We start from the raw sequence: 25,537 nt of genomic DNA, 5'->3' as shown, positions 1-25,537 counted from the left end.
AGTGTTAGTTGGGGATGAAAAAAAACTAAACATTCTAGAATTGCATAAATCTTTGAGTCAAACTTACGAGTACGAGTACCTTAAAATTCCCGTATGGATGATTCTTCCAATATTTTTTCGTCAAGTCGTTTTTCGCCCATAAAAATACCATTCAAGTTCATATTTGGCTGAGTCAAAGAATCTGATGAAATTGAAAACTTATATCTTAGCTTTGAATGAACTTTTAAAGTTCAAAGAAGCCATTCAACAACATTCATGCCTTCAACACTAATATTATGAAATCGCTTGGTACATCTTTGTATCAGAAAATATTCAGTTTTCGAAGGTGGTGGAAGGTATTAGAGAAACATGAGGTTTCAAAGAAAGAAAGAACATTAGCTAACGCGCCGTTGTACTGAAGCGGAGATTGTGGGTTCAAATCCTGCCGGTGAGCCGTTGTATTTTTTTCGAAAAATTCATAATATTTACGGCTTATGTTCTTTCTTTCTTTGATACCTCATGTTTCATCACCTTCATCACATCGAAAGATTCATGCCTTTCTAACAATGGAAATTGACATGCTATTCATTGAACATTTCTTGTCTTTTTGAATTCAATTTGATCCTTCTTGGTTGTAAAAGGTGCTTGGTTTGAGTTAAATTTATCTATAGGAAAACAACGAACAAGAAGTAGGTATGTATCTCAGAAACGAGCATAGCTTGTTAGCGATTTGAACTCAGAATTCGATGGTCTGCGGTTCAAATATCCAATAAATCTGACCTCAGTATAAGTGAAGGATAAGAAATGAAATGCCACTACATACTTGCCTAAAATATATAAAAATTGAGATTCAAAGAAAAATCGTGAAGTTATTGAAATTTGTGTTTTTGTAGCTTGATTATGAAATAGTAACTCAAATAGGAAATCGGGATAGGAACTTAAATTTTTAAGCGTATAAAGAGAAGCTGGTTAAGCTTTTTTGAGCATATTTCATGGAATTTTCAGTAACTCTGTCTAGGTCTCAAACAAATGTCTCATAAACGCGAATCGTGCCATCCGTATAAATAACTTTTTTACCGAGAAGTTAAATAATTTTTAAGTTAAGGATTTTGAGTTTTATTATTTATCATTTATCATTAATTTATTTTATCGTTTCACTGAGACTAACCTGACGCCTCTGCCCCCTGCAAAACAAGTGAAGTGATGGTTTGAATTAAGATTTACGTCTTTTCGGGAGGAAAAAATCTTTTCTCTACAGTCAAGCCAGCCATTTGTGTTGAGTGGCCGGCCATCCCGGGAAAATAAAAAGGATAATTAAGAGTGTCTTAAACTTATTGCCAAATAAAACAAAGGACGAACGACAAGAAGGAAGACGATTCGTTTTTTTTCGGTACCAGGACAGTGGACACAAGTTTGGGATATTCTTCCTTCTGTTTTCTGCTGCAAGGATCTCTCGGCAGTCCTTCCTCGCTAACTAGCTGCCACCATCGCCGAAATTAGTGAGGACTGGCAGCAAGACAAAAAATACGAGAAAGCTGTTCCAGTACCTACCGAAAGTATCTGTCCCATATCCCTTATAATCACCGGGGGTCGAAGTTTTCCGGAGGAAAGCACACATTAGTAGCATCATCATCATCAACGTCGTCGTCCTCGTCTTGGTCCTCATCTTAGTCTTAGTCTTAGACGAAGAAGACGACGTCGTTATCGTCGCAGCAGCATCTCTGCCGAGCTTGTATTTCATCGTGCGGAACTTCCACCGGGAGAAGGAGGAGACAAACTGACCCTAGGGAAATTTATTACCGTCGTCGCCTGTGGCTAAGAAGAAGAAGAAGGGAGGAGAGGTCTTAGGAAAGAAAAGCCGGGGCTCCAGAAGAGAAAAGATCAACACAAACAACAAGTTAAGCAGCTGGGAAAATCATCAAAAAAAAATATGGATAACACCGGGCATAAGAAGAATACTGTCTCAGAGTTTAGCTACATGCTTCAGCGACAGGTAAGTTATAACAAAGTAAATGCAAAAATGTGCACTTAAACCGGAGAGTAAACTGTGGTGTAACAGAGACTAGCTCCATGATCAAGCAGGATTATGGCTTAGTGGTGGTTTAACTTACAGCTTGGACGATATGCTCTTATGTAGTTATAATTTCGTAAAGTTATTATCTCTTTCTCCTGTTCGCAAATTAACTCAGCAACGGCTTATAAGGTGAAAATTTTAAAACAACAAGAAAAAAGAAGAACGTGACAAAATTGGATATGAACAACCTACCAAAATGACAAAAATGACAAACATGACAAAAATGACAAAAATGACAAAAATGACAAAAATGACAAAAATGACAAAAATGACAAAAATGACAAAAATGACAAAAATGACAAAAATGACAAAAATGACAAAAATGACAAAAATGACAAAAATGACAAAAATGACAAAAATGACAAAAATGACAAAAATGACAAAAATGACAAAAATGACAAAAATGACAAAAATGACAAAAATGACAAAAATGACAAAAATGACAAAAATGACAAAAATGACAAAAATGACAAAAATGACAAAAATGACAAAAATGACAAAAATGACAAAAATGACAAAAATGACAAAAATGACAAAAATGACAAAAATGACAAAAATGACAAAAATGACAAAAATGACAAAAATGACAAAAATGACAAAAATGACAAAAATGACAAAAATGACAAAAATGACAAAAATGACAAAAATGACAAAAATGACAAAAATGACAAAAATGACAAAAATGACAAAAATGACAAAAATGACAAAAATGACAAAAATGACAAAAATGACAAAAATGACAAAAATGACAAAAATGACAAAAATGACAAAAATGACAAAAATGACAAAAATGACAAAAATGACAAAAATGACAAAAATGACAAAAATGACAAAAATGACAAAAATGACAAAAATGACAAAAATGACAAAAATGACAAAAATGACAAAAATGACAAAAATGACAAAAATGACAAAAATGACAAAAATGACAAAAATGACAAAAATGACAAAAATGACAAAAATGACAAAAATGACAAAAATGACAAAAATGACAAAAATGACAAAAATGACAAAAATGACAAAAATGACAAAAATGACAAAAATGACAAAAATGACAAAAATGACAAAAATGACAAAAATGACAAAAATGACAAAAATGACAAAAATGACAAAAATGACAAAAATGACAAAAATGACAAAAATGACAAAAATGACAAAAATGACAAAAATGACAAAAATGACAAAAATGACAAAAATGACAAAAATGACAAAAATGACAAAAATGACAAAAATGACAAAAATGACAAAAATGACAAAAATGACAAAAATGACAAAAATGACAAAAATGACAAAAATGACAAAAATGACAAAAATGACAAAAATGACAAAAATGACAAAAATGACAAAAATGACAAAAATGACAAAAATGACAAAAATGACAAAAATGACAAAAATGACAAAAATGACAAAAATGACAAAAATGACAAAAATGACAAAAATGACAAAAATGACAAAAATGACAAAAATGACAAAAATGACAAAAATGACAAAAATGACAAAAATGACAAAAATGACAAAAATGACAAAAATGACAAAAATGACAAAAATGACAAAAATGACAAAAATGACAAAAATGACAAAAATGACAAAAATGACAAAAATGACAAAAATGACAAAAATGACAAAAATGACAAAAATGACAAAAATGACAAAAATGACAAAAATGACAAAAATGACAAAAATGACAAAAATGACAAAAATGACAAAAATGACAAAAATGACAAAAATGACAAAAATGACAAAAATGACAAAAATGACAAAAATGACAAAAATGACAAAAATGACAAAAATGACAAAAATGACAAAAATGACAAAAATGACAAAAATGACAAAAATGACAAAAATGACAAAAATGACAAAAATGACAAAAATGACAAAAATGACAAAAATGACAAAAATGACAAAAATGACAAAAATGACAAAAATGACAAAAATGACAAAAATGACAAAAATGACAAAAATGACAAAAATGACAAAAATGACAAAAATGACAAAAATGACAAAAATGACAAAAATGACAAAAATGACAAAAATGACAAAAATGACAAAAATGACAAAAATGACAAAAATGACAAAAATGACAAAAATGACAAAAATGACAAAAATGACAAAAATGACAAAAATGACAAAAATAACAAAAATGACAAAAATGACAAAAATGACAAAAATGACAAAAATGACAAAAATGACAAAAATGACAAAAATGACAAAAATGACAAAAATGACAAAAATGACAAAAATGACAAAAATGACAAAAATGACAAAAATGACAAAAATGACAAAAATGACAAAAATGACAAAAATGACAAAAATGACAAAAATGACAAAAATGACAAAAATGACAAAAATGACAAAAATGACAAAAATGACAAAAATGACAAAAATGACAAAAATGACAAAAATGACAAAAATGACAAAAATGACAAAAATGACAAAAATGACAAAAATGACAAAAATGACAAAAATGACAAAAATGACAAAAATGACAAAAATGACAAAAATGACAAAAATGACAAAAATGACAAAAATGACAAAAATGACAAAAATGACAAAAATGACAAAAATGACAAAAATGACAAAAATGACAAAAATGACAAAAATGACAAAAATGACAAAAATGACAAAAATGACAAAAATGACAAAAATGACAAAAATGACAAAAATGACAAAAATGACAAAAATGACAAAAATGACAAAAATGACAAAAATGACAAAAATGACAAAAATGACAAAAATGACAAAAATGACAAAAATGACAAAAATGACAAAAATGACAAAAATGACAAAAATGACAAAAATGACAAAAATGACAAAAATGACAAAAATGACAAAAATGACAAAAATGACAAAAATGACAAAAATGACAAAAATGACAAAAATGACAAAAATGACAAAAATGACAAAAATGACAAAAATGACAAAAATGACAAAAATGACAAAAATGACAAAAATGACAAAAATGACAAAAATGACAAAAATGACAAAAATGACAAAAATGACAAAAATGACAAAAATGACAAAAATGACAAAAATGACAAAAATGACAAAAATGACAAAAATGACAAAAATGACAAAAATGACAAAAATGACAAAAATGACAAAAATGACAAAAATGACAAAAATGACAAAAATGACAAAAATGACAAAAATGACAAAAATGACAAAAATGACAAAAATGACAAAAATGACAAAAATGACAAAAATGACAAAAATGACAAAAATGACAAAAATGACAAAAATGACAAAAATGACAAAAATGACAAAAATGACAAAAATGACAAAAATGACAAAAATGACAAAAATGACAAAAATGACAAAAATGACAAAAATGACAAAAATGACAAAAATGACAAAAATGACAAAAATGACAAAAATGACAAAAATGACAAAAATGACAAAAATGACAAAAATGACAAAAATGACTAAAATGACTATAAAATTACACAGAAACGACCCAATCATGACAAAAAATTACACAAAAATGATATAAAAATAAAACAAGAATGATACGAAAATTAAACAAAAATGATTATAAAAAATGATAGAAAAATTATACCAAAATAATACAAAAATGATTAAAAAAAAATACAAAAATTAAACAAAAATTATACAACAATTATACAAGTATGATATTAAAATCATTCAATAATAAAACAAAATTAACACAAAAATGATATAAAAATTATACAAAAATAATACGAAAATGATACAAGAATTATACAAAAACGATACAATAATGAATAAAACTTAAAACAAAAATGATACAAAAATGATACAAAAATGATACAAAAATGATACAAAAATGATACAAAAATAATACAAAAATGATACAAAAATGATACAAAAATGATACAAAAAAGATACCAAAATGATAAATAAATGATACAAAAATGATACAAGAATGATTCAAAAATTATACAAAAATTATTTATAATTAATACAAAAATGATACAGAAATGATTCAAAAATGATACAACAATAATAAAAAAATTAAACAAAAATGGTACAAAAGAGAAACAAAAATTGATTCAAAAATTATTCAAAAAAGATACAAAAATGATATAAAAATGATAAAAAAATGATACAAAAATAATTCAAAAATGATACAAAAATGATAAAAAAATGAAACAAAAATGGTACAAAAATGATACAAAAGGGATACAAAACTGATCCAAAAATTATACAAAAATGATACAAAAATGATACAAAAATGATACAAAAATGATAAAAAAAAATCATACAAAAATGATACAAAAATGATACAAAAATGATACAAAAATGATACAAAAATGATACAAAAATGATACAAAAATGATACAAAAATGATACAAAAATGATACAAAAATGGTACAAAAACGATACAAAAATGATACAAAAATGATCCAAATAAATACAAAAGTGATACAAAAATGATACAAAAAGGATACAAAATGACAAAAATTATACGAAATAGATACAAAAAAGATACAAAAATGACGAAAATAAAGCAAAAATGTAACAAAATTAATACAAATATGTTAAAACTAAAATTTAAAAAAAAATCAAAAATGATACAAAAATCGTACAAAAACGATACAAAAATGATACGAAAATGATAAAAAAAATCGTACAAAAATTATCCAAAAATTATTTAAAAATGATACCAAAATGATACAAGAATGATACAAAAATAATACAAAAATGATTCAAAAATGATACAAAAATGATGCAAAAATGATGCAAAAATGATAAAAAAATATGATACAAAGGGGTTACAAAAATGATAAAATTAATTATACAAAAATGAATAAAAAATTAAACAATAATAATACTAAAATGATACAGAAATGATACAAAAAATATACAAAAACGATACAAAAATGATACAAGAATGATACAGAAATGATACAAGAATGATACAAAAATGATACAAAAATTATATAAAAATGTTACAAAAATGGTACAAAAATGATACAAAAATGATGATAATGACAATAATGATTCAAAAATGATACAAAAATGATACAAAAATTATATATAAATTATACAAAAACGGTACAAAAATCATACAAAAATCATACAAAAATGATCCAAAATTATACAAAAATGATAAAAAATGAATTAAAAATTAAAAAAAAATTATACCAAATTGGTTGAAAAATGGAATGTACTGAATTTCTCTGAAAATATTTGCCCAGAATATAAAAACTTTAGAATTTTAGCCCCAAAAGTCTATTTCCCAGAAATTTTTTCTCCAGAAAATTTCACCAGAAATATTTTTTCCCTAGAATATTTCCACCAGATCATTTCCTATAAAGTGTTTTCGCCAGGAAAACCATTTCTCAGATAATTGAACATAATTATCCAAACTGAACATAAAAAAATGAATTGTTACTAAAAAAAATGAGATTTAAAAAATATTATTTTTTCACGGCAAAGACACTTTTTAGCAGTGATTTGCATAAATAAATTTTGTTAAAATCCTTTGAACAGGTGTTTCATTTAAAAAATCATTTTGAAAAATTGAATAAAGCATCTTTTAAAATTTTTAAATACAAATTTGCTGAAATGACAGAAAAATTAAATTAAACTTGAGGTAAAAATCAGGGTTTTGTGCCATTCTGAGAAATGTTCCATTCTGGAGGAAAAAAAAACCTGGAAAATTCTCCACTCCTGGAAAAAAAATGATACCCCTAAATGGTACATTCTGGGAAGTTGTTTCATTCTGGTTTGGTTCTGAAATTAATTCATTCTGGGTCAATATTTTCGGGTATACGATATTGTTTATTAAAATATTAGAATAATTCAAAAATGATTAAAAAAGGATACATGAATAATACCAAGTGGTTAACTCAAGGATTAAAATCAAACAAAAATGATATAAATTGAGTCAAAAATAATGTAAAAGGCACAAAAATGTCATAATTATAAAAATAAAAATTATAAAAGTATGACCATATGATATCCGAAAATGAGACAAAATTGACTAAAAAGTAACTTGCCGGAAAAAATTTCGATTTGCCAAGAGTTTAACATATTTTGTTGAAAAAATTGATCAGTTAATTTTCAAAATCGAAAGTCAAACTGTTAAAAGTAAGAATTGAATCACTTTTTATAATTGGGAATTTTTTTAAATTTCCAATCCAAAACAACTCAATTTTTTGATTTTGTGCATTGTAGATTGTTTGCCATTTTGTTGCATGCAAGATTGTTTCCAATTTATTGTGATTTATTCAAAATTTGGATTATTTTTTTAATATCCCTTCCTCGTGGTGTTTCAAATCCTAGTGGCAAAACAAGGATTTCAAATTTACTCTGGTCTTATTGAATGACCTTAAGTTTTTTTTTAAAGTTCAACATCAATTTAATGTACATAAAATAACAAAAATCGCACAGAAATAACCAAAAAGATAATACAAAAATAACACAGAATTTTATCAAAATTTAACGAAACGGACACAATATGAAAAAAAAAACTACTTTCACACAATTCAGACTTCTTCAAAATGCAATCAAAAGGACTTCAAACAGTTTCTCTCAACCTCAACACTTTTGAAACTTAACGACGATATATCATCACATGCGACCTATGTTTAAAATAGTAAAAATATCAAATAAGCTTTGTGTATATCAAAGATCTATTTGAACAACACGTTTCTTTTTGACTTTTGTAAATCTCACTTCCACTTTCGTTTTTATCTGATTTTTTGAAAACCTCTGCAAATGTGGCTATTTGGCTCGGTACAAAAGGATTAAATTAGACAGCTGTTCTGAAATTTAATTCCATCAAGGAGATATTCAATTTTCTATTCACGTCCCATGGAAAATACGCAAGTTTATGAACTGCAAAAACTCCTCTAGAGGGCCAGTTAATTTTCAATGCATAATTTGGCTCTGCCGTCCCCTATTCACCCATCAAGATTGATGATTTATAATCTCTAATCAAAGGATCGGCTATCGGGGTCAATTCTGTCTAACAATTTTCCTCACTTCCTTCTTTCGGAAACCAAAATCAAGATAGGGTGAAAAAACGGAGGATAAAAATATCCACCCGAATCCCCAAAGTATGAGCCAGAAAATCCTTCGTGTCCGGTTTTCTCTTTACTATTTTTTTGTGGAGGCGTCTAGCCACAGTCCAATTTGTGAGCTATTTTTATGTTTTCATTCATACTCTCGTGTTCCACCAATATCCTGGCGTGGGGGCGTACAGCTACTAACATTTCCGATATTTTGCTGTTGCTTGCATGATTGACTGGCGCTGGGTGCGCTTAGGTGTGTGCTTGTGTGGGTTTTGGAAGAAGCCGATTCATGCTTATCGTAGAAACCAATCCGGATGGTGATTTGTTATGCTTCTCTAGCTAAAAGAAGAACTGCCGACGATAAATATTTTATCGAGCAATCGAGTGTTTCTCCTGAAGAATAAAAGAAAGTATTTGCATGCCTACAGCAAAAGATTGATTGAAAGCTTCGGATGTGGTCAAGCCATAGAAAAACATTCGGTGTTGTTTTTAATTAACTGGGAACGATGTGATATTTGTATGTAGCTACATAAATCAAATGAGATCATTTGATATTTATATGTTCAGCTATCTAGGAAGTTCAAAATTAGCTAAGGCAATTGGATACACGGTTTGCCGATTAGTGTTTTTCGATTAGAGGAAATAATTATTTAAAAAAATCAAACGGAATAAATTTAATTGGGAATCTGATGTGATCTTAATTCTAAATAGACTTTCAATAATTTCTCCCTCACCTAAGAACCAACTGATAAAGCTAAATGGCCTAATTTCATACTTAATAGCCTGTCGTAGATTGACGAATAATCTGAACATTATTTAGAATCTCGCATTTACACGTCCGTCTCTCACAACGGATTTGTGTTTTTGTTTACACTTTGCCTGCTTCTATTTCAGTATTGCCACATAATAGTTTTTTTTAACAATCTTACTATTTATTCTGTACATTCTTCACATCTCCACATTCCTTCTCACCTCTAATCTCAAATTCAAACTAATATTACGATAAGCAATTTTCAAAAATGATTCTTATCAATTGTGTTTTCTCTATTCTTCTTATACTTTATTTAATCTTTCATTGCAAATTCGGATTGAAATTTTTTTATTGAGCTGCATTTCTATTTCGGAACTTAAATCATTCGCCTTCTTCAGTCCGTCTTATTCACCGGAACTGCAATCATTTTTAAACTTACAAACCAGCAGCCTTTTTTATCTGCGCTTCTTCGGTCCGTCTTATTTACCGGAACTGGCATCCTTTCAAAACAAACAAACCATCAGCATTTCCAATCTCGCGCTTCGGCAGTCCGTCTTATTTATTCAATGAAAATGGAACCGTTCCAAATCAAACAAAGCAGCAGCCCTTCAAATCTGCGCTTTTTTAGTGCGTCTAGTTTACCGGAACTATGATCAATTTCAAATAAACAAAGCATCACTATTTCGCATTTGCACTTCTTCGACGCCATTGTCGTGAATTGACGATTATTCTGAACATTATACAGAAGCTCGCTTTAACACATCCTTTTATCACAAAATTAGACCAATATCTGGTTTGTGTTTTTGTTTACTTTGAAGCTTTTATTTGAGTGTTGTCACATAATTGGTTTATCTGTGTTCACAACTGTTATTTTTATTCTGTACATTCTTCATCTCATCTCCACAGAACCCTTTCAAAAAAAAACTTGAACTCCTTTGGGTGTACAATAAGTAAGGGAATCAATTCTCAGAATCAATTTTCAGTCATTCACTTACTGATTGAATATGATGATTAGAGATGTACCGAATAGTGGTATTCGGCGAACGGCCGAATACCGAATATTGACCTTTTCAACTATTCGGCCAAACGAATATTCGGCCGAATATTCGACCGAATATTCGGTCGAATATTCTATTGAGTTTTTAATGAAAAAAACTTAAGCGATTGTTTCAATACTTTCTATTTCTTACATACTAATAGCCCTCAGGTTTGGAGTCGATTATTTTCAACTAGATAATTTTATCGGATGATGTAACAACAAAAACTATTACAAGATATTTTTTAATTAACTGATAAACATCAGATGGTAAGTCGCTTTTAGGGCGTTTATCATCAAAGAGATTGCGTTCCCGTGAAATCGGCACCTGGCATGTCGAAACAGGTGCCAAGTTATTTGAAATTGCTTCTTTGATATTGAATTAGATGAAGGTCGAATTTGAGCAATATATCTTCAAAATAGTTGTTGAAAAGTAAGATGATCTTTAACCTCAAGGATACCATGCTTCAGGCATTCAGGACGATTTTTGAAAAAAATAAAAATAAAAAAAGGAAAAATTTATGTTTATTTCGAAAAATAAAAAAAAGTCGTTATTGAAAACAAAATCTACAAGTTTTAAAGAGAAATTTGAGTTTTTTATTTGATTTAGCAAATTATTTGAATAAACCCGAGCAAACTTTGGGAAGTTTTAAACAATATCTGGACATCCCGGCCAGATTTGACTTATCTGGAATCTTTACTGGATTTATGGGCAAGCCTGAATATATTCAGAAAATCTAGGTTAAACTGTATACAAAGTATATAGCGATACTTGTCAGCATTCTCCTGTACGATCTACAGTGAAAAATACGCGGATACGCGGATACGCGGATTTTTAATGATTGTGTAGCTTTTACAACATCAATTTTGGATATTTTATAAATTATCCAAAATCATTTGAAAAATTTTACAAATCTGTAGTAGATATTCGGCCTATTCGGCCTATTCGGTCGAATACTTAGCTCCACAATTCGGTGAGCCGAATATTCGGCTTAACGGTTTTTTGGAGGTATTCGGCGCCGAATATTCGGTCGACCGAATATTCGGTACATCTCTAATGATGATATTCAACATAATTGATGATTTTGTAAATTTTTCTTCAAATTTTTTAATAGAGGGTGGATTTAAAATTCCAAAGTTGTCTCTTAAATGTGGAAAAATTAAACCACGATTCCATATGTAAACTTTCGATCAAGTAAACAAATCCCAATGATCATTCTACAGATTAGTGACTTTTATGAAAAAAAAAAAACCATATTCATAATTGGACTCAATTTGAAAAGAAGAAAAAAGAGGATTATTTTATTCCAAGAGTTTTTTTCTGATCAAAGTCGGAAATGTTAGGGGCTTGTGATATAGCTCAGTTGGCAAGTCAGTTGCTTCCAAAGCCGATGTCATCACAGTTGTACCGAATAAGTTTTTCAATGACTGTCCGCCAACTTCATCGTTGATATAAGTAGCGAATGACATAACCATGTTAAAACGACTATAAACGAAAAAAAAAAATGGTTTCAATTATTAAAACAAAACACTGTTCAGCTTATTAATATTTTCGATTAACACTATTTGAGCTTCGAATATTTTTAACATAACATGTTAAATTTATCATTCAGACAGACAGACGAAGTACAGGAAAATTGACCCCTTCAATGATGAATTAGATATTTAAATGAAATGCTGTTCGAAACTTTGAAAGCACAAAGGTTACACTAATTTAGAACACATATCAGATTTAAATTGGCTTGCACTTTTTACCATGGAGTGCAGAAATTTTGTTAAAATCGAAGTTGTTATTAAATGTAAAAATAACGTAAGCGCATTTATATTTTGCAGCACAGGTTTCATATTTACGTAAAATTTGGCTTTGGATTTAAACTGCAGTGTTTAAACAGTGAAAAATCAGTATGGGTTACATTTAAGGAGGCAACTATATATAAGATAATTTTTAAGATATAGGGATGACGGGCTCAGCCTATATATCTATCAATAAAAATAAAAAAAATCAATTTAGCGTAAAATTTTGGATTTGAAATGCCTAGAAAAACTTGTATAAGTCATTTAAAAAAACCAGTTATCATGAAATCGTAATAGAAAAGATGATCCAAATCAACTATTAAGATATTTTCAATAACCATTGTAAACACGTTGGAATTGAGTGATTTATTCTATCATTCATTTACAAAAAGCTTTGCCCAAAAAAGTTGAATCGGATAGCAGTTTAGTTGATTCATAAATACGTCTCCAAATAGTTGAGAATATGCTTTTTTAACATTAACGATTTGAGTTATCTAAAACTGAACTGATTTACGATAAATATGCGGTTCAATTGACAGTTTGTCCAGTTTCTTCCTTTCTGCCGTTGACCGGTTCGTAAATAGAAAATCTCACATATAAAGCTATAGCTTGAATCATATCATGTGATGAGTTGGCATTGTGGTAAGATATCGGACAGCGAACTCGGAGGACTGGAGTTCAAATCTCCTCGGTCGAGGACATTTTTTATTCGTTTTACTCAAATTACTTAAAATCGTTTATTAAGCTTTTTCTAGGGAAATCGATTTGTTGGAATCTTTTCATTGTAGATAAATCGCCTCCACGTTTGTAGCTATATGCTATTTTGTGAGTTCAATACAATCTTTTCATTTGGCATAACTGTTTGAATAATTGTGTTGTTCCTGCGATATACCTTCTAAAATGTTATGTTATTAAAATTACAAAATCATCAATCAATACAGGGTTCGTGAATGCACAAGATTAGTTTAGAACACATGAAATTTTTTTTAATTTTTTTTTATGAAATTATGATTGAGTTTAATTTATCTATTCATATATCAAAACTATTTATGTGCCTTACAGCTCAAAGACACCAAAAATTTTATTTTTGGTTTTGGTTTTTGGTTATTTTGAAAAAAAAAATGAAAGCATAAAAATGTAAGAAATGTATTAACTTATTTTTTTCATTGATACTAACGGTTAAAAAAGAATGAAATCGCCTGTTACCCAAAAAAAAACTCATATTCAAACCGCTTTAATTTTTCAATTGCGCTTATCGATTTTAATGTAATTTTACCTGATACTGGAACATATTTTTTCATATTATTTCAGCAAATTTTGAAGGAGGAGGAGGAAACCTTGAAATTTGACAGAATTACAGCGAATTGTGTGAAGCAATGTCAATTATTTCTTTTTACTAAAAAAAACCTAGAGGTATATCTCTTCTAAGTGAATGTAGAACATTAAAAATGTAATGAATGGTAAGTGGAGAAGTGGAGAAGAACTAGCTTACGTTCAAGTTTCATGAAAAATTTGAACTGCAAGTGGAATTGAAGCTCTTTGAATTGTTATACTATTTTGAACGCTTCTGTACATTATATAATAATCCTTTTGCTAAATATGTTTACTGAAGGGTAGCGAAAAGTACACCCATAGAAGAGGTTGCAAAAATCCAATGCCTATTTAGCACATCTCTGTGCCGATAATGCGCTGAAATGTGCACTGTGCCGAAGATGATATGATTGAAAAACCGTAACTGGGATAAGGACTCGCCTCCCAACTAAAATGATGCATGACCACTACATTCAAGCAAAACAAGAAAAACATTTTATGGGATTTCGTTCCTATTGGATAATTCATCCCAGAAACAAAAAAATAAAAATAAAAACCACAGCGCCCGTAGGAAGAATCGAACTCAAATCACTATCCAAATGGTCTTGCCAGACCGACATCTAAACCAGTATACTATTTGAGCTTCATGCAGGAAGAGGGATATTTGTCATAGGCATTCTGCCACCGATCAATCACAAAAGAAACGCACGACAGTGGCTTCCCGGCGTTTGGCCTCCTTTCAAGGTATTCATTTGTCTTGTGATGGAAACGGGAAAGGGAACGGGAGTGGAGGAAACGGGAAACCCATTGAATGAGAACTGTGCTTCGCTTACTGCCTGCTATTACATACACACGCTACATATACACAGCTGCTAAAGCCGGGCAGCTTGGCCGGTGCTTGTTTGCCGGTGAATTGAAGGAATATATTCTTGTTGCTTTTGCTACATACACACGCACAGCTTAGCCGTGGTTGTTTGCCGGCAAATTGAATTGAAGGAATGTTTTTTTTGTTGTTGCTTTTACTGCATACACACGCACAGCTCGGCCGTGGTTGTTTGCCAGTGGGTGGATTGAAGGGATTGAATTAGAAGGATGTTTTTGTTGTTGCTTTTGCTACATTCACACGCACAGTGCTCGGTTCGCTGGCTGCCTGGTGTTGGCCGGTATTTATTTCCATCCTTCTTCGTCTTGTGATGCGATAGGGAGGGACGTGAAAGCGTTTTTATTTTGTTTCTTTCAGACATACGCAATTCGGTTAACTTGGGAGATTAATGCCGGTGGGAGCAAATCGAATCAGCACCAATCGCGTTATCTTCTTGTACCAATGATGCTATGTAATTGACTACACGCCATTGGCACAGAGGCTGAATTTTGGGTGTAAATATATGTCATGGCTACCACCTTGTAGACGTGTTAAATTAGAATTTATTCAATAAATTGGTGCGAAATTTGTTAACACGTCTCATGGAAAATACCTTCAAGAGGCAAGATTGAGTTTATAAGTGACTACACACTACCAAAAAAATCTGTAAAATTACATCACATATGATGTAAATAAAAAGAAGCATCATATATGACGGAATTTTCAGTGTGAGTTGAATATTACAAAGCTCAAAATGCTGTATAATTGAAAAAATGTAATAATCGAAGGCATGTAATTATCATAGGCAAGTAATAATCAAAGGCATGTAATAATCAAGTGCATGGAATTTAAAAATCATTGAATTTTCAATTTTATCTTATTTCTTTTTAAATGTGATTGTAAGTTTTTTATAGAAATAAAAAAAAAATTAAACGTCATTTTTAATTTATTTTTTATTGCATATTTTCAAACCCGGGGCAAACCATTTATCTGAATCTACGGTTCCTCAGAAAGTGGATTTTTCGAAAATTTCGATGTCTTGCACGATGTTTGCCATCGCCTCGGTTGTGTTGTGACCCTTGTCACCATCGATCGTCTGAAAGACTATAATAACCATCACCATGGTTTACTGGCAATGTCTTTCCCGGAGCATTGATAGTTTAAGGATCTAAAAAATAATATTTATAGCATATTTAACATAATTTCACGACTCTATCTAGGTACTTACCGTCCCGCAAGGAATGAACCAATAAACAATATCGCATTGCAAGCTTCCTGCTGGTTCCTTTTGCAAATAATTTTGACCGGATTTGCTTCCAAAATCATACCCGAACATCTCAAAACAACTGATCTAAAGATTGCTTCCAGAATCTAAGGAAGAATAATACATATTAAGAGAGGGTATTCATAACGAGTATTCATTATGATCAAAACTTACTTCTTAAAAACATTTAATCGCCAGAAATTATGCTACTATGAATTATTTCCGATCGACTTCTTTGGGAACTTATTCTTTTTTAAATCTTATTTCTATTAGGCTGGTATCATCTAACCCTTATTTCACAATTTTGTCGATCACGCAAAGATCCGTTCATTTATCAACAGCTCGAGCTCATCGGGACCCGAAAACGTTAAGCCAACTGCTGTTTTCCACAATTATTCGTGACATCTGTGAGAGATTCATACCCTGCAGACGAACGAAGGAAGCTAGCAGGTGCTGGGCTGAATCTTGTAACTTTCAAAATGTATTTTGATTCATTGAATAGTATTGTACAACTTTTAAATCTAGAAAAGAGAGAATTAGCTATTACTACTTCAACTTAAAAAGTTATTATACATATTTCCAAAACTTACCCATTTCACAGCATATCTTGTGCTGCAGTAATAGTAAAGTTGTTGGTCTTGTCGAGTTCGTTGATGAGCGGACGAACTGGTTTTCCCTACAGTTGTTGCCTTCCGGAAAATCCATCAGGTTTACTTTTCCATATCCGATGAAAGTTTCAAACATTTTAAATTTTTGTACACAAGCAGCTTCTCCCAGATCCTGTATTAATTTTTTTTATGTTGCCTCCTGCAATTGAATAATAGTTATCAATCTTTGCGATGGCGAATCAACTGAGCCATACTCACCTTTAATAGCTTTTACAGGTATATCAAGACGGACAAAAACAGAAGTTTGAAAATTCCGATATATAAGTACAATTTATGTAAACAAAACAAACATAAAAAAGGAACTGTTAATTTTACCCTTTTTGTTCTCTTTTGTACCGCTATACAGAAATTTGGGCATATTACACGAACCGGCGAGGAAGTGCTAAACGAGCGTTTCACTTTTAGAGTTTGTTTTGGCCAAGACTCAGAAATGTTGTTTTCAAGTCGCAGATTTCAATTTAATATTTAAATGAAAATTGAATTCCATTCATTTGTAAATTTACATATCACAAATACGTTCCATGTCGTGCAATATTGAGGAATAATGAATTCAGTCTTCACACAACGAATTAAAATCTGTAAAATTACATCACATAAGATGTAAATAAAAATAAGCATCACATATGACTGAATTTTCAGTGCGAGTTGAATATTACACGCCTGTAAGCATCTACAGACGTGTAAAATTTGAAAGACATGTAAAATATTAAAGACGTGTAATATTCAATTCGCACTGAAAATTCCGTCATTTGTGATGCTTCTTTTTATTTACATCATATGTGATGTAAATTTCCATCAAATAATCGCGTTCCGTGTCAAGTAATATTTATGTCATTAGAATTCAGTGCTGTTAACGATTCAACCTTGTTTCAACCTGTAAATTCACATTAATAAATCGCGTTCTACGTCATGTAACATTAAAGTTTTCCAATTTCAGTGTTGTTAAGGATTCAGATTTTTTTGCTGTGTAGCTGATCCCGTACGAACTTCGTTTCGCTTTAAATCATTGGTACGTCAAAATGAGTTTAGAAAATGAATTTTAAACATTCTTTCGACAATTTTGGGGAAAAAATTCAACAGTGTTCAAAGTCGCTACTGTTACTATTACTTGAAATTCAAATGAAACGGTTGATTGGCTTTTTATTAAAATTTATGTGAGAGTGTTTTCTTCTCGATCGGTTGCAAAATCTAGACATTATGGCAGAAACATGTACTGTTTGTTTGTGTGCACGACTCTTTTGCTTGACCTTCACACTTAAATTGGTATCAATTAACTGCCTCCAACAAAATTATTGCACAAAACACTGAACTTTCAATGAAACCCTCTTTTTCTGTCCCATGGCCCGAAATTCGATAATTGAAACCGATTTTACGTTCCTCAAAACTCCCTTGTGTCATTTTTTCTTTTCAAATTGTATGTAAAATAACGTCAGGAACTTGAAAACAGTGATCAGTGAATATAGACGCCCCTTTCGCCGACCCTTGACACGGAACATGCTACCTGGAGTCAATTGCTCATAGTTTATAACCCTCATCTGAACATTTTCATCTCAATCCGATGCATGATCACGACAATATCGCAAAAACAGTGAGCAACTAACATGGACGGCCTTTTTTTACCACGATTCAAAACTTGACACCTGAAATCAATTATCTTTTCTGTTAAACTCCCATGTGCCAATTTTCATTACAATTCTATGCTCAATCAAGAGAATTTCGTAAAAACAGTGAACAGATTATTACCCCCTTTTGCCGACCCCTGAGTCAAGATTTGAAACCTGAAAGCAAAAGTGCGTCCCTCAAAACTCCTATGCGGAAATTTTCATCTCAATCCAACGTAGAATAACGTCAAAATCGCAAAAACATTAAAGTTAGGTATGGACGACTCCTTCAGCCGACTTCTGATCCGCAATTCGAAACTTGAAATCGATTGCTCGTCTTTCAAAACACTCATGTGCAAATTTTCATCACAATCCGGCGTATAATAACACCAATATCGCAAAAACATTAATCAGTGAATATGGACGATCCCTGATCCTAAATTTGATAACTGTAATCGATTGCTCGTCTCTCAAAACACTCATGTGCAAATTTTCATCACAATCCGTTGTATAATAACGCCAATATCGCAAAAACATTAATCAGTGAATGTGGACGACCCCTTTGGCCAACCCCTGACCCTAAATTTGATAACTATAATCGATTGCTCGTCTCTCAAAACACTCATGTGCAAATTTTCATCACAATCCAATGTAAAATAAAGCCAATATAGCAAAAACATTAATCAGTGGATATGGACGACCCCTTTTGCCGACCTCAAACCCTTAATTTGATAACTGTAATCGATTGCTCGTCTTTCAAAACACTCATGTGCAAATTTTCATCACAATCCGTTGTATAATAGCGCCAATATCGCAAAAACATTAATCAGTGAATATGGACGACCCCTTTGGCCGACCCCTATCTCTAAATTTGATAACTGTAATCGATTGCTCGTCTCTCGAAACACTTATGTGCAAATTTTCATCACAATCCGGTGTATAATAACGCCAATATCGCAAAAAAATTAATCAGTTGATATGGACGACCCCTTTGGCCGACCCCTGACCCTTGATTTGATAACTGTAATCGATTGATCGTCTCTCAAAACACTCATGTGCAAATTTTCATCACAATCCGACGGAAAATAACGTCAATAACGTGAAAACAATATTTGTCTTGTATGGACGACCCCCTTCAGAAGGGGTCGTCCAAAAATCTAAAAACATTTTTCATCATTCCTGGTCCTAATGAGCATCCATGCCAAATTTCAGATCTCTAGCTCTTAAGACGGCTGAGTCTATAGAGGACAAACAAACAAACAAACAAACATACAGATAATTGCTTTTTATATATATAGATTAAAGTCTTGAGTTTATCCTCAGCCTTCAGTGGAATCGGACGTACTACAACGCGCTCGTCCACAATTGATAGGCTATTGTTTCCCTTTTGATGAGAAAAACGTTTACTAGTGTGTTGCCGGCGGGATGAGTCCTTCCCCCGGAGATCATCCGGATAGGATCATGCCAGCATGGATAGATCCTGAAGGTGTACATGGAAGATTGTATTTCCTGTTTTTGAAAGCTAGAAATGGATTCGAACTTCCGAAAAATCCGTTTGTCATAGGAAGATCGATCGAGCAGTACGCGGGACAGATAAAAAGTGGCTACTTTGTGAGGAATAAAAGTTGGTATGTGTTGAGAATTCGCAGCAAAGATCAAGCTCGTAAAATTTTTACCTTTACAAAATTACTCGATGGCACGCCAATCGAAGTTGGCCGCCATCCCGAGTTGAACAGCAGAAAGTTTGTGGAACGATGTAACGAAGTCGAAGGTATGTCCGAAGAAGAACTCCTGAAAGAGCTATCATCACAAAAAACCATAGCTGTTAGACGGATCACGAAAAAACATCGACAGAACTCGTTGAAACACCGACATAAGTGCTCACCATTAATTCAACTGTAGTGCCGGAATTCATCAATTTTGGCTTTATTCGTTTAAGAATGCGGCATTATTATCCACAGCCCTTAATATGCCGACACTGTTTTAAGTATGGACACCCGAAAAGTAAGTGTTTGGCGGAAAAGGCGTGAATAGTTTGCTCTGGCATCCACAGTAGTTAAACTTGCACTGCTAAATCCAAGTTTTGTGCTAACTGCAAAGGGAACCACGCATCGTTCGATAGAAATTGTGCTGTATATCCATTCAAAACTGCTGTACTGAAAGTAAAAACCGAGCAGAACATCACTCTAAACGCCGCTCGCAGAAAAATCGAAACACCGAGTACCACCAGCTACGCAGAGGTAGTAAAATATCACAACGAGATCTTCAACCAACAAAGAAAAAAAACAACAGCCGAAAAAACACACCGCACCGACCGAGCCGAACCGAAAGAAGGACCAACAACAACAACAAAAAATTCAAAAACGAATTCATCAGCAACACTCGACAGAACGCATCACTCCACCTATTCATTTGACCGTTTCGCCGCCCCGCAAAAGATCAACCCCTCAAGCTTCGCCAATCGCCTCAGGTGACGAGGCTGAAGATGACCAACAACAAAAAAACCGATACACTTATCAATTCCGACGCTCGGAATCTGACCAGTGCAATAAATCGTGTTCCTTCCCCAAACCCCTCCTCCTCATCCAAAATCCTTCCCCAACCTCCCCCTAGTTCTAAAACCAAAATTGACCCACGGCAAAATTATACTTTTAATAAGTGAGTTACCTTTGTAAATATATTTAAATAAAAAAAATTAAAGTCTTGTGCTTAGAAAGACACTGCGCATTGGATTTATTGCGCCGGAGACGAGCTAATTTTTTAACAAGAACTTACCCGGCTTGGAATCGAACCCAGGCCTTCGTGGTGAAAACCGCACACGTTACCACAAGGCCACACCTAAATTGATGTTGTTCATGCTGGAACCAAAACTTGAAGTAGTGATATAATTTTCTAGCATATCAGCAGGTACACCCGCCCAACCAGATAGTCAGCCAGCCAGGAAGAAAGCAACCCAACGCTCTTTTTGTGACTTAGTAAGCCTCGTTTTGAGTACTTTTGTGCCCATTTTGTGACTTAAGTCCCTTACAACGTGCATATAAATCACTTTGCAACTTTTAAGTTAATTTACATGTAGTACATGTAGTTCACTCACGGGAGCTAGGCGAAATAAATAACTTAAAACGCACATAAAAATTGCTTTTGTCACTTTCAAGTCCTTTAACGAGTACATATAATTCACTTAAGGGAATTGGGCAGTTGTTTCTCTTTGTGACTCAATATGTAACTTTCAAAGCCTTCATATAAGTAAATATGTAATTTTTATTGCTTGGGTGATCCTAACGATTGCCAGAATTTTATCAGCTCGTATCCAGGCTGGAGAATTTTAGGCAATTTTATTTAAAAACCTGTCAAAATCCGGGCAAAAGTTCTAAAATTTTCGAATCAAGAAAAAAAATTGAAAAAAAATGTTTATCAAAATTCATCGACATATTTTTAATCGCGTTCAAGGCTTCCAAAGAACCTTTCATGATTATTTGTTACAACACAAATTGTTTATTTAGTTTGATTTGTCAAATAAAGAGAATAAATTCGGGCAAAATCCAGCCTTTTTTCGATGAAATCCGAACAACCAAGCCGGGCCGGACTGTTCCAAAATTTTAAATTAAATATCCGGGTAAAACCGAATAAAACCAGACAATCTGGCAACCATAGATGATCAGTTTCGTTCAGAGCCGTTCGTTATTGATATCATTCCAAAAAACGGAATTTTGTAAATTTTGTGATTTTTATTTTTATTTTAAATTATTCAGAATTAATGTAAAACATAATGTATTAGATTCTCTCAATGATAATAGATTCAGGCAATAAAATTGAGAATAACTCATTTTTTTCTGCTTGAAATTAATGGAGCATAAATCTTACAAATTTAAGCTTATATTATGGTTTACTATAGTTTTATGTAATTTAAAATGATAACAAAAAAAATAAAAAAAAAGTGTACAAAAACTGTTTGATTTTGACAACATTCGATTTTGGCAACACAAAATTTACAGGCATGTTGCCAAAAATGAACAAGGTCAATTCTATCAATATGTATTCTGAATCTGAATTCTAAGCCTGACTTCAAAATTTGAATTTTGATTTAAAAGACATTCATCGGCTTAGCCTATATAGGTTTTACTGACTGAATAAACGTGGACAATTTAAGTAAGATTAACATTTAACACCCGGTACCAAGATGGATAAAAAAAATGCAAATATTTTGCAATTAAGGAAACAAAGGTTTCCCTCAACATCCTTTTCCACTGTAAATTTTGTCGCTCAATGCTGGGGATTACTAAATTCTAGCTAAAGTCTATGTTAGATAGATAACATTACTTTAACGAAGCAAGGATGTCATCCAGTCGAAAGAAGGTTGAACCAAACTAAAACGAATAGACTCTAATGTGTGTTTTGAGCCTACTTGGATAACTCTACTTAATCACTACTTTTCTTATACCGTGGTTGAGTTTAAAAGAATCTTCCTATTGCTTTGATTCAGGCGAATAGACTCATAATTTTGAATATTTGCACATATTTTCAAAGTACCCAAGGGATTAAAATCGTGTGCTGAAACAAATTAATTCCTTTTTTGAAGAACTAACTTCAATTGTCTGAATTTTCAATGTTACTTTCAACATGAAATTTTACTTACTTTAACATAGTATCTCCCTTCCGTAGATTCCACATAATTTGAGCCTCAACCTTTTTAAATAATTGTAAATTAAAAAACTCTCCATTTCAATTTTGCCATTATTTTGTTAAGATGAAAAATGGCAAAACAAATGTTCTACCATCAATAAATCAATGGATTTCATCTTCAGATAAAAGCCACCAGTTTCCAGTCGCGAATTGTTAATGCTGTTCTGATCTTTCCATTACCCGGTTGTTTGAAAAAACTTTTTATATCCTCTTAAAAAATGCGGGTCGCCTTCCGAGAGCTTCTGTTCTATTTTTCCTTTTTGTTTTTGCGAACCATAAAATTTGATCTAGCTCTTCATGTCCTGGTTCTGTTTTATTTTTTTGGTAAGAATATCTTAAAATTCTCTCCCATTCCTAAAGCAGACTACCACCATTAGGGATGTTGGCATGTGAAAATTAACATCTGTTTTTGTTCAATGGCATTTAAAATGCTGGTACCGACCCGTGCAAATGCTAATTGTAATTAGATTTGCCAATCTGATTGTGTGGATGAATGAAATTATACCGGGCGCTGATTCGTTTGCGGTTTTTTCGGTGGGGGTGGAGGAAAGTTGTTAGTTGATGCGATGAAACACATTTTGGTAAAATCATTTGCCGGATGGATCGTTTACACTTTTCACGCTCGCAAAGTGTTTGCATATTGAGCAGTTTTCTGTGGGATGGATGAACTGTAAACTGGCTCATACTTAACACCAGGCAATTAGTTTTTGGGACCTGTGTGGTTTTCTTTTCACCCGCATTCTCTCAAACTTTTCCTTGCGATAAGCTCAAAATCGAGATCAAAATTACAAGAATAACTTCCAGATAGCTGACGTATAGTTTTGAAAATATCTTGATTACATGAAAAGAAAAGTTTCATTAGTTTTTTATCTTAAAACCGATGAGGTTTATTAAAATCTAGTCATTTTCATCATCCCACATAAAGTGAATAAATAAAGTGCACAAATGGTTCCAAGAGGTCCGTTTTTATCGTCACCATCTCACCCACTCCTGGTCACTGATGAAGATCTACATCTCACAGAGGAGTAAATTGCTGCTTTTTGTTTACACCACTCGACTGAATCAGACTGACGTACGTAAAAATATCCTACACACACAGCCTCCGGGGAGCTAGCCGGCAAAATCTAATGTTTTCTTCCCCCTTTTTTGTTGTCTTATCCCACGTGAATTAGTGAGCAGCGCACTTCTCTACTCGAGTTTGCCTACATTCAGGCGTAGTAAGGAATGAACGAAAAAAAAACTTTCCTTAAAAGCTCTCGCTATCCGCCACCGTAGAATGACGTCGTGCTTTTCACGCCTACGCAATTTCGTGTTCCCAAAACGGAAGCAGCACAATCTTTTCCCCGACCAACAACAATCGCCAGGGGAAGAAACAAAACCACTACGTGTCAGTCACTGAATTACATTGGGAAAACGTCTCGGGCTGCTGGAGATAACGGTTATCAAATTTATTGCTAAATGGAAGCCGGCAATGTCGAGACACGGAAAGTTTGGCTCTGATTGTGAGATTGGATAACTTGTTGAATCTTCTGAAACGACCGTTACGTAAAAACATTGGGAAAGGTCGAATCGATGAATTTTTCGCCAAAATTGAACCTCGACAAATAAGTTTACTCCACGAACGAAGATGAGGTTTTTTTTTATAAATTCGGAATTACGAACCAAAACTTTCTTCAAACATATTCGTTTTAGTACCCAGCATAGTTGGTTAATTTTCATACAGCTTGACACCGGAAAATGAAGAACAATCGCTGTCATGGATTGCTATATGTATCACGGAACGGGTCCAACAATTTTGCCGCCTCACCGCAGAAAATTCGTCACTGTCTCACCGAACCAGATGCTTCAGGTGACACCAGGTGGTTTCAGTTAAAGTTGTTGCTATAAATTTATCTATGGCTAGGATGATTCGCGTATCAACAATTTAATTCTACCCTCTACTGTGTGAGTTGAATTTTGATGTTTGGAGTATTTTTAATTCACATTCAAATCCAGTGGCTTGTCAATGTGTATTTGAAATATGAACTAATTTTAATGATAGAAACGCTGAATTTTTAGTTGAATATTGTATGTATGGTATGGTCCATGTCCTTTTTTCATAATGACAGGATGCCAAATCCAGCGAAAACCGCACAGACAAGTCATGTGCCACATGACAGGCAGCAAACGTTTTTGGAGACACTCTTTTACGTAAATTTGCTGGTTGACGGTCCCGGCTGCATCGAAAATGACGCTTTACAAGCTTCAAGTACAGAAAGCTTCCCAAACGAGATATTTCTTCTGATAGTTTAATATGCTAAAAAACTGAAATTGAAGCTGTCTGAAGTGTGTGGGTGTGGGTTTCGTCGTCCATTACCATGCAATCAAACTTTGTCAACAATAATGTCGTATACAGCTCCCGGTTTTCGATTCTGCTCAGATTTCGGCTTCCTAGTAGTCAAAATACGTTCCCCGAACACTTTATTACTTTGGCGACGGTTGATTTCATCACATTCAACGATTTTGCTCTGTTGTGG

At 32.4% G+C, this 25,537-nt stretch overlaps 1 protein-coding gene across 11 annotated transcripts in view; it reads left to right on the top strand.

Moving 5' to 3' along the window:
* Positions 1-25,537, top strand: part of LOC129757898 (putative sodium-coupled neutral amino acid transporter 11) — a 170,532-nt gene that overhangs the window by 17,996 nt on the left and 126,999 nt on the right. For 6 of the 11 annotated variants that reach the window (XM_055755284.1, XM_055755283.1, XM_055755282.1 and 3 more), the window contains exon 2: positions 1,217-1,972. In XM_055755284.1, the coding sequence (XP_055611259.1) occupies positions 1,910-1,972 (63 nt within the window). In that variant the 5' untranslated portion in view covers positions 1,217-1,909. The remainder of the gene's footprint in view (positions 1-1,216; positions 1,973-25,537) is intronic. The other 5 variants (XM_055755281.1, XM_055755280.1, XM_055755279.1 and 2 more) reach the window with 1 other exon arrangement.

Source organism: Uranotaenia lowii, chromosome 3 (assembly GCF_029784155.1).
Source record: "Uranotaenia lowii strain MFRU-FL chromosome 3, ASM2978415v1, whole genome shotgun sequence".
Lineage (NCBI taxonomy): Eukaryota > Metazoa > Arthropoda > Insecta > Diptera > Culicidae > Uranotaenia > Uranotaenia lowii.
Note: the sequence above shows the minus strand (reverse complement) of the source record. Positions and strands in the feature narration are given on the sequence as shown.